Raw genomic sequence first — 11,169 nt, forward strand, 5'->3', positions numbered from 1 at the left:
AGTTTTCCAATTGCAGATGCAATGTAACCCACACAAGTTATTACAAACTTGTAATAACTTAGGGTTGTGTTAGCCCAAAGTTCAGAACTGCCAAGGTCATCAAATAATTTCTCATTAACATTTCCAGACACCAAACAAAACTTATGTTTGAAATAAGTCTGCATTCAAAGTGCTGGTCGTAAAGCCAAAGCAGCACATTGTTCAAATTCTCATTCCTCAAAAGTTTCATGAAGAGTAGTGACCCTCACAATCATTGATAGGTAGAATACTTTAAGGTACGTTACCAATAAAAAAAAATCTAAACAAATCCTAACAAGTCAATTTTATGCAGCACAAGATGGAGCTCAACAGTATAGATTACAATCAATGTAACAGGCAGAGACCACTTTGCCACAGAAAAAGGTGTCCCTCTTGTCTTATAACTTACCCAATCCTGATCCTCACACAAACAGAAACTGTAACTATTCAGCAGGGTTGGTGGAGTAATACAGAGTTCAGAGAGAACTATTTTGCTTTTATTTTCATTTTTTTGCTGTAATTTTGAATCCAGTTGAGTTTGTGTTCACTACACAAGTGCTTATGCTGTCACTACAGAGACAAGAATAAGGACAGGAATAAGCGGCCTGAGTAAGCAAAAACACTTCTTTAGCACTGATGCCAATCTAACTAAATCATAGAACAATAGTCCTTGCCCTCCTCCTCCACGATTCAAAAGAGTTGGAACATTATAAAAAAGAAGTATTACAGGTATCTTGTCTTAGGGAAAATGACAGACCAGAGCTTGGGAATTGAGAAGGCAAACAGTCATCTAAGTGATCCTAAATTTGCACTAAAATGCCTGTTTAAGAGATTAAGGACAAAAAATATTAGCCCATCTAATCTTATTTCCTGTCCCTTCCACAGGTTACAGAGTGTTCATTAGGCTCTACAACTTTGAGAAAACATGCTGAGATTTGACCCTCATGTTTTCAGAATTGAAATAAAAATAAAATGGTAGATATTTTCCTGTTACGATTCAGATTTTTTAAATTAGAAGAAAAATCTCAAAGAATTGTTCCTTATTTCTACATTTGAATTTGGATCTTCACATTCCTATCTGTAACTTCCTAGTATACCTTCCAGATTTAACCACTTGCACTCAGCATTTTCCATCCATGAAGGTTACAATACTTATCAAGTTTCTTAAACTCCTTTTGGAAAAACTAAACCAACTAAGTTCATAAAGCATTCTCCTAATCTCCAGTCATTTTTATGGCAACATCCTTTCCAGTTTTTAAGATATATAAGAAAAATACAAACTCTAAAAATCAAATACAGCCTTCTACAGTCTCATTTGTACTATTTACAGAAGTATAATAATCACCTTTCTGCTGCAAGGATCATGCTCTTTACCACAGCATTAAACCAAGATCATGCTCTTCTATTCCAGTCTGACCCCTAAATCCTTTCCAGATTCACTGCTTCCTCGCTGTTCCACACTATACCTATCACATACTGTTCACATTCAAGAAGTGGTCCTATTTGCCTTTGTATTCAAACAAATTTTGTCCAAACAAGTCCGTATGGCAAGCATCTACGTCTCCTGTTATACTGCAACAAATTAACATTAATCTGAGAAAAAAAAAGCAGGTTATTTTTTAAATGGCAAAAGAATACAGGTATTTCTCACTTCTCTGAAAACCATCTAAATTGAACCACATGGCCACAAATCAGCTTGGCCTTGATAAGTCCTCTAACAAACTAAGCAACAGGTACATTAAAAAAAAAAAAAAGACTACATTTTCAAATGGCAACTCTTAATCACAGCCCTTGTATGTACATTGAAGTAGGATCTGGTTAGCAAGATACAATGATCTTTCTAATAAAAACTATGATAGGCATTTCATGAAGTTAGTATTGGGTCGTATTAAGAACAAACCACTATACAATGAAAACATGAAGATAAGATCCTGTTTGTAAAAACAGGGAAAAAAAAAGCATCTCTTGTTAATGTAAATAAATGTTTTAGGGTTAAAAAAAAGCTGAGAAGTCACTTAAATGAAATATCAAAATGTCATGTTGCCTGTGGCAAAAAGCATAAATTCCATCTTCTTCATGATGCATATTTACTTCCTGTATGTCTTTTTTTTTTTTTAATTAGCAGGCAATAAAAGGACTCAGACAATCTTAAAATTAGATTTCTCACCCCTCCTACTCCAAAAACATATAGAAGTATTCTCTAGAGTGTTAAAGTAAACCCAAATTTTTCAAAAACAATTGCCTTACTTAAATTCCAATTAGGAAAAGACATCAATAACTTTGTTTCAACACATCTTCACCACCATAATTTTTTGTTTGTTATTTTTTTACATTGAATGGGCTTAGGAAGTCAGTGCAATCTACTTCATTTCAAAGTGATACTTTTAAAATAAGTGTCTACATATTTTTAACAAATCACCTAATTTCTTGCATTATCACTACCAATGACTAGTACAATTTAAGCTTCCTTGAAAAGCAGCACATGATGTACTTAACCTCCTTGTAAACCCCTTCATATAATGGAGGATTCCAGTACTGCATCCCTTCCCTTATCAACATCACTAATTTTTTTCATTTTCCTTTACTTAGGCTATTATAATCAAGCACAGTGTAATTCCAATGAAAGCATACTAGAAAGACTTTTTATAAGTTCTTCACAGGACAGCTATAAGTATAGAACGTGATACTTAACTGAAATAGCCATTACAACACAATACTGCATATATAGAGACTCACTTGGATTTTGCCCACTTTCTTCATTATCTTGCTCATTCATAATTAAAGTAAATCAAATCATTCTTATCTGCTGATTCTTCATGCATCAGGAATGGAAACTGACAGTTACCTCTTCCCAGCTTTGCTTAAGACCTCAAATCCTGTTTCTTACTAGTAAGGGATTAATCCTGAAAGAAGTCATTAAGGTTTCATGCACTGTAACCAGGCACATGACAAAGCCAAACTATATGACAGTCACAAACTCTCTGACCAGAATCCAGCTGCAGCATTTCTGTTAGCAATAAACACTGTGCTTAGTGAAATGGGCAGGATCAAGTTAATAAAAAACCATCTCGTTACCTAATAATAGCTACTGCTTAAGGTTTTCTTCACATCAAATAAATTCACCTCGAGAGACTTATAAAAAAGATTGGTAAACACTAACAAGTAGTAGTAACCTATTTCACAGATTTATGTAGTATCAAAAAAGTTAGTTTTATGCATCAAGTACATATGAACAGATCTTAGGCAAATGTAGTTGCTAAAGAATGATTTTATGTAGGTAGAGCTTGTAATATTGTACTTAAGATGTAACAGATAAATAAAACACTTTAAAATATAATCCTAGCAACTTTGGAAGCACTCTTTATAATTTCAAAATACTTGTCTTATAAAGGGGTCCCCTTTACAACTTCGGTTAGAAGTTGCATATCTAATTTGAAAGAGTATTAACCATTGTTTTCTGGTTTATGCATTAACTTATTTTACGCATTCTGCACTAGCCTCAAGCAACTTCATACAAACTATTTCAATTGTATTAAACTGATGTTATTGCTTAGAGCAGACTATTCTTCCTGTGGTCTAACCTTTGCATCAAAGCTGAAATCTACTTTTCCCTGTGACCTTAATGCTTACACTAAAAAAAAAAAAAAAAAAAAAAAGGTCACCTGTGGAAAGGCTAGAAGGCTCCTTCCAGGAACATTTCATAAAGCCCCTCTTGCAAGACCTGCTTTAAGTGAGCGACACTGCAAAAAGCCTGGCTCTTGTCACTCCTCGTTTTGACTCCTACACCTCTCCCACCCCACCAAAAAAAAAAAAAAAAAAAAACAGCTTGTGGACCTGAGGAGCACTTGCACTGTACAAGTTGTGCCAGCAGAGGGAGATAGGACTAATCAATGGCAGCGAGCGATTCGATTGCTCCTGTCCTGGTAAGTTTCTATCAGGCCAGTTCTAAGGTAACAAAGCCAAGTTCTGTCATATTTTCAATGAAAGTAAGCTTCCCATTCAATAATCTACTGAAAGGTTTTACTCACTTCAAGCAAGCAGGCTTGCAAGAAGAGGCTTTCAGTGTTAGAAGGCACAAACGTGTCCCCCTGTTAGAAGGCAAGAAACAGAGTAAGTTTTTCCTTTCTTCTTCCAGAAAGAGTGAGATCTTAATTTGTTCAGATACATACTAATTTTCATAATAAATGTTTTTTAAAGCAGCTGCAGCTATACACAGCATAGTATGCACAAAACATTCTCCTTATTGAACTGGTACATCCAATACAGTAAAGTAGGAAAACAAATATTACCCAATTACACAAGCACCACCACATGAACCAGGAAAGGGTTATGAGAACCTATTTGGAGAGTAATTACAAGAATCTATTTTTGAACAATGGAACCCATGCTGGGTAAAAGGGGAAAGAAATCCTTAAAAGTTCATTATTTCTACTCAAATCCAGAAAATAAGTTTTTGATAAAACTGTAGTTCATCAGTTTAGAGGGCAAATAAAAATAATTTGCATTGTTATTAAGGTGGTGATGTGCATTGAGATGGCAGTGGAACAACACTGTTCTACAGCAAGCTGACTCATGGAAATAAAGCCTATTAAAAAAAACTTCATGTTCCTATTATAACCAGTTTCTTGCTGTTTTGGCTCCCTAAAACAGTCCACAAACAGTAATACTGGAGACAGACCTAGTTTATTCAGCAGCACCTATTATGATCTGCTATGCTTTAACATCTTGACTACATATCCCTTACCAAAGGCAGCCTTTACAGTGCTTGAGATTTTAACACATGGGTCACAATAATCTTAAAAATTATACCATAATAAAACTTTATGAGCAAAGTTTTGTTATGAAAAACTAATAAAAAAACAGTTGCACCAGAAAAATTTTATTCACCATACTCTGATGACTGCAAATATATCATTAAGAAAAGAAAGCCAGATTTCCAACAATAAAATGATCAAGAGATCTCAGTAACAATATTTTCATTACTGGATCAGAGAATTTAACATTATAAGGGTTTTTATCACTATATCTGATAGTCTCTCCTCCTGGAATAGTCTAAAATTGTTTTAGAACTAGAATTTAGCTCTTGGGCAGTAAGTCCTATATGGGAATGTCAGCATTTAATTTACTTGACTTCAACAGAATTGAATAAAAATAATAATTTGTAGTCCATATCAAGCAGTAACTTATGGTTCTCCTTCTGTAGAGGAGAAAACACTGTAACAGTCTAAAAACATTTAAACAGTTACAAAAGTGAAATTATTTAGTTCATTATCCTTAACTCTCTCTCATTCCCACTTACTTCCCTTGTAGCTATTAATAGAGCTACATATATACAATAGAGCAAGAAACACTTGAATTAAATTGGCTACATACATCATTTTGAAATGGTGAATGGACCAATTAGAGTCTCTTGGCATAGCTAGGCATACATCTGGAGATGACCTGGACAGCCAATGCCCCTTGCAGCAGAGAAAAATCCTACATGCTTCAACCACACCTGTGGTCAATTGTCAGATGTGCCTTTCTCTGCAAGAGGAACAGCACTCTCCATACCAAAACTGCATTATTCAGCACGCCAAGGGGCAGGGGGAAAGTAACCAATAACTTCTCTAAAGGGAGACTGCCTCACAAAGCTGAAAGTGCTTGTTGAGAGAATCAATGAGAATGGAAATTGAATTTATGTAGTCTGCCATCAGGATCTCTGACTCAGTCTGCCAAGACATTTGAAACGAAATTCACTGAACACACTTAAAGAAATAAAATGACCATGGACTGAAAGAGAAGATCTCAGATAAGACATCAGTAAATGAGTAAGAAAAAAGACAAGCATGGTCTACTCAGACAAGGGTAATAGTCAGATGGCTGTTTAAGTTGTGCTGAGACACATACTGTTCCATATATTAATAAAATGCAACAACAAAAATAATTAGGTGACCAGAGATATGACAGTTGGAAACTCTTTCAAGTTATTTAGCTTAGTCAAGACACTAGGTAGTTGTGAAGTGCTGCAGAGGACCTTTGAGACTAAACGGACATTAACACAACAGGCAAAATTCAACATAGAACTGTAAAAGTTGGTATTTACATACATGAAGGAAAACAACCCTAGATAGTATGGCTCCAAGCTAGCTGATTCTTATCTTTCATAAATGAGATGCTCTGTTTAAGACTTTCATAAAAAACAACTGTACAATGATTGTTTTTCAAAACACAGCTTGAACATTGGGAATGAAAAATAAAGAAGTCCATGTTAGACAAAGGTATAAAAAGCAGAGTCCATTCACAATATGATTATTGCACACTGTTCTTGAACCTCCACCTTCCCGAAATGAACAGAAGTAGAAAAAGTTCAAGAGAAAGACAGAAAGGGGAACAAGCATTAAGCAATGGTTCCCACATAGAATGACTTACATGTAAAATACTCCATTTGTAAAGTGAGAGGGTTGAGATGGGACTAGGTTTATAAAATCATGAGTAGTCTAGAAAGGGATTGGCAGGCATTAGCTTGATTTGATGACTGGTTCAGAAACAAACAAAAAAGAGGTAATATGCCACTGAGCAGCAGAATTTACTGCCAGTTTCTGATATACCAAAACCACATTATCTTCCTGACTACATAAGAGAGACATGCTGTGTGTATTTAGAATAAAAATAGAATTAGAATTTGATTCATTTTTCCTTATTTTTGTGTGTTTATATTTTTAAATCAAGTTTTACAGAAGCCTCAGCTATATCTGACCCACAAGTGGTTGGAGCCTGGAAGAACATGGAAACAGTTCACCAGCCCATGCATATCCCTAGACAACAGCATCAGCCTCTGGCCAGTACTGGATACACCGTGCACACCGCTGATTCTTTATCCCTTTCTATCCTGCTTATGTACTTAATCTATGGAGATTTAAATAAGTGTGAAGATATGGAGAAACCGCAAGGGGATGAAGCAGAACACAAAAATGTAATGTATTTTCTGTGCAGCAAGTTATGAACAGTAGACTGGTCCTGTGTTTAAGCAGAAGCAGACAGATAATCAACTACAGATGTCAGTGAGATTAGCCTGTCTTCCCTCCATTGCATATATGCACCCTCAACTATCCTGTTGTTTTCCTGGAATTAGCATTTTTCAGAAATTAACAGAATCCCCACGTAAGTACAAATGCTATGACTTCTTGGGAACCGATCAAGTTTGCCATTGATATTCTTTGTAATTGACGTTCTTCAATTTAATTTTTTTTTGTAGGAGTTATTTTTCATATTGGTTTCTAAGTAAGACACTGCTGTGACTAGGTACATAACACTACAGGATGCTAGTTATGTTCCAAAACATCTGATGTGTTGAACTTGTAATGAAAGACAAATTTGATTGATTTCAAAGTTTTTACAGGTCTATACTGTAGGCAGTTATTACTGACAAATGTGAAGAACAAAAACCATAAGTTCTTCTAAAACTTCATCCATTACTCCCCCCACAACAGATCACTCTTTCCTTCTGTTCTTTCACTAATTACTATTTCCTAAGCACTCTTCCCTTATAGGGAACTATAAGATCACTGAACAAGATAGGTGCACATAAATATATACAAAGTAGCAGGAGGAATCTGAGTCAGTAAGGCCCCAAATTTCAGCTGTATTGTTCAATCCAAACGTTAATTTCTGCCCTTCCCCATTACTCTTCATCACAAATCCTACTGAAGCCAGTACTACAATCCAGCCAACCAGCCACTCATGTAAGCTTCCACCTCCTATGCACACATATAAGCATCACACAATCAGAAAATACAAGGCTAGAATTTCAAGTGTTTATGGAGCGAAGAACGTAGAGAGTAAGAACATCCCAGTTTACTCTTATCACATAGATGAGTATCAGATGAGAATGTATGAAAAAGGGAGACTACACAGAAAAGTTTATAATAAATCAACAGAACTATTTTATTTGCAATACACACTTAAAAAAAAAATGACTAGCATAGTCAAGGCAATTTCAGAACCATTATTTATATGTTAGCCATACAATTAGTTAAAACTGATAAAATTCTAGATAGCCCAAACAATAAGATCATATGTTGAGCTATATAGGCTAAGGGTGATCTCAAGAAGGTCTTATTCCACCTGTTTTCTTACTCCAACCTCTACTCCCAGCTGTACCCTTCTTCCACCTTTTTACAACTTTAGCAATTCTCACTTTTTACAGCACTCATTCACTTCAACCCCCAAACCAGAAAAAGCATGTTTTTCCCCACTGCACTAGTTCTGTTTTCTGCTAGTTTTAACACAAGCCTTTAGATGGGCTTAACCACAGTATCTTTTAGCTGATGTTAACAAATCCAATATTTAGGATGTCTTAAAGCTCTCAGAAGACTGAATGAGTTAAGGATAACTGTTTGATTACAGAGCATTAATCTAACGATCTCATGCATTACAGGTTTACATACCACAGATACCTGTATAATACCTAAGGCAACAGTACGTATGCTGTTTATTTCCTCAACTTCTGTATCCAAGTATAGCATCTAATCTCTCTTACTGAACTTAGACCTCTCTGACTGTACCTCGTCTACAGGTCAAAAAAGCTTTTCCAGTGCTTTCCTCTCTACTTGCTATTTACAGATCCATTACCAGGAAAAATTATACTTAAATTCATCGGCTCCGGTGATGGATTTCTAGAAGACTATAATCTAAACAATGTGCAAATGTAACTCTCAGGCCCACATAAAATCTCCTTAATTATATGAAAAATTAAGAACTCTTACACCCTGAAAAGGTTATAAATAAACCATTACAGAAGCACCAGCTCCACTCTTCTCTTTTCCAACCCTGCAAGGTTTCTGAATGTTCCAGACTTTCCAGATGCTTCATATATATGCACACTCTAACAACACATGTCTAGCCATACTCATATTTATGTTCAGTATTTTGAGATGTGATATGGCCTAACACCACACTCTGTGCCTTTCTAACTACCTTATCACTGTAAGGAAAGCCGCCTAAACAGACTAATTCTGTGTTGCAGTCACTCTTCAGAAATTCACTTTTTTTTCTGCCTTTTATCCAGCCAGTATAGGAATCAAACTGCTCTCAAAGTTTATACTGTTTATGACTTCCTATTCAATTTAGTTTAAGAATAACAACAACAAAAACTTTAACAAAAATTGCCAGTTGCTCATTATTTCAACATACTGAAGGAAACGCAACTACAAATAACATGCGACTTTTTCAGGGAGGTTGGGGGGCGAGGGGAGCAAACGCTGTGGGAAAACAAATGAACAAGTGCTCAAGCATGGATGGTGTTGGACTAGATCGTTAAAGTTCCCTTTCAACCAAACCATTCTATAATTCTGTAACAAACAACCCAATTTTGTCAGCTTGTTTTTCTTGACCACCTTTCCAATAAATCTTTATTTTCATCCATTTGTGCATAATTAACTTTGTCAAATATTTGTTTTCACATCCTGCATCATATGGTATTAACCTTATTTTATCTGTGACCTATATCACCAGCAAGAGAAACAACCATTATGACAAACTTCCTTTTTACAACTTGTCTTTTCACCTGTAATCATCTAACATCTAAATAAAAAAAAAAAATGTATTAGGAACATGTTTTGACTGCGATAGAGTGTCCAAAATAATATGCAAGATTCAACCAGCTTTCAGTGCTAGCCTGTTCAGGGACCACACTTGGCACTGCTGCTGCAACATACTTTGGAAAAAGGAAGTGTTGAGGGCTTTTGAGCCAAAGGAAGAAAGAGTTATTACTTCCCCGGAAGGGCCTTGCTATCTGAGCAACAAAAGCTCTTATTTTCCCACCACTACTTGCGGACAAGCACCCATTCTGTCACGGAACAGGCTGCCCTGAACAGAGTCCTGCACTGTCCAAGCTCCACCTCGGGCTCGATCCTCCTCACCTCGATGGCACCGTGAGTGAGGCCTAGTAGAAGCAAACCGTCCCTCACACACTTCCATCAGGTAAAAAACCTACAGATGCTGATGCACAGGCACACAGCCAGCCAAACACCTGAAACAATCCAGGTATGGTTACGCTCTTCTTCACAGTCAGAAATCTTTCCTCCTCTCTATCTCAAGAGCTGACCCGGGAGTACTTCCTCGTCGGGGCCAGCGTGGAAACAGAGTGAAACAAACTCTCAGCCACCATAAGGCGCCGGACTTTCGTCCTCTCCCGCACTTCCCCCACCTGAGCAGGGCAGGCGGACCCCGCCGCCCGGCGGCACCGGGAGCCTGGCTCCCCGCACGCAATCACACCAACACCCGGCGCCCGCCCCCCCCCCGCCCCCCGCCCCCGCTCCTGTCTCTCTCACTGGAGCCCCGCTCCCCGTTGTCGTCTTCCTCCTCCTCCTCCTCCTCCTGCTGCTGCCGCCGCGCATCGCGCTCCGCCGGGTCCCGCTCCTCGCCCTGCGCCTCCACCGGCACCACGGTGAAGTTGGTCGGCATGGCCCCGCCGCCCCCCGCGAAGCTCCCGCAAGGCGCCGGCACCTCCCCGAGGGAGGCAGCGGGCAGGGGCAGGGGCAGGCAGACGCCACCGCCTCCTCTCCTCACGTGAGGGCCATTTCCTCACGCAGCGGGAGGGGGGGGCCGGCACCAAGCCACCGCCTCCTCCTCCTCCTCCTGCCAGCGCTGCCAGTTACAGGCGGCCTAGGCGCTGCCAGGGGAGGGGAGGCTCCGCTGCGAGGTCGCCTGGTGCGCGCAGGTGGGGAGGGGAGGGCTTGTTTGCGGATATGCGGCTCCCCAGGTGGGAGCTGAGGCAGCCTGCATGGAGCTGGGTTTGTTCTGCAGAAGTGGGTCCAGCTAGTGCCATTGGGTAAACACCACATGCAACACACCTTCTTCTCTTTCTCAAATCTTGCCTCGCACATCTGCCTGCAGCACCAGGACTGCTAGGCTGCTGCTGCTCCTCTGATCCCAGCAGATGGAAACTAACTTCCAAAGGAAACCAGAGCCAGACCATAGCGTACTGAACCTCCAAGGCATGACAGCATCCAGAAGCCCCATGCAGAAGCTCTGCAGGTCACCATTTAGACGAGTAGAAGAGGAAGTCCTCTGCACACACTGGAATTACCAGATGCAGATGGTTCCCAGATACCTGCTCCCCTACACAGCGGCTGTGAGTTATAGAGGACAGCAGGAGCCTCCATGTTC

At 38.8% G+C, this 11,169-nt stretch overlaps 1 protein-coding gene across 4 annotated transcripts in view; it reads right to left on the reverse strand.

Moving 5' to 3' along the window:
- The window catches only part of LOC116485540 (solute carrier family 12 member 7), an 81,795-nt gene extending 71,217 nt beyond the window's left edge, over window positions 1-10,578 (reverse strand). For 3 of the 4 annotated variants that reach the window (XM_032181015.1, XM_032181014.1, XM_032181017.1), the window contains exon 1: window positions 10,332-10,578. In XM_032181015.1, coding sequence (XP_032036906.1) covers window positions 10,332-10,464 — 133 coding nt within the window. In that variant the 5' untranslated portion in view covers window positions 10,465-10,578. Of the gene's footprint in view, window positions 1-4,046; window positions 4,090-10,331 lie in introns of those variants that run through there. The other variant, XM_032181016.1, reaches the window with a different exon arrangement.
- Window positions 10,579-11,169: the final 591 nt, after the last annotated feature.

Source organism: Aythya fuligula, chromosome 2 (genome assembly GCF_009819795.1).
Source record: "Aythya fuligula isolate bAytFul2 chromosome 2, bAytFul2.pri, whole genome shotgun sequence".
Taxonomy (NCBI): domain Eukaryota; kingdom Metazoa; phylum Chordata; class Aves; order Anseriformes; family Anatidae; genus Aythya; species Aythya fuligula.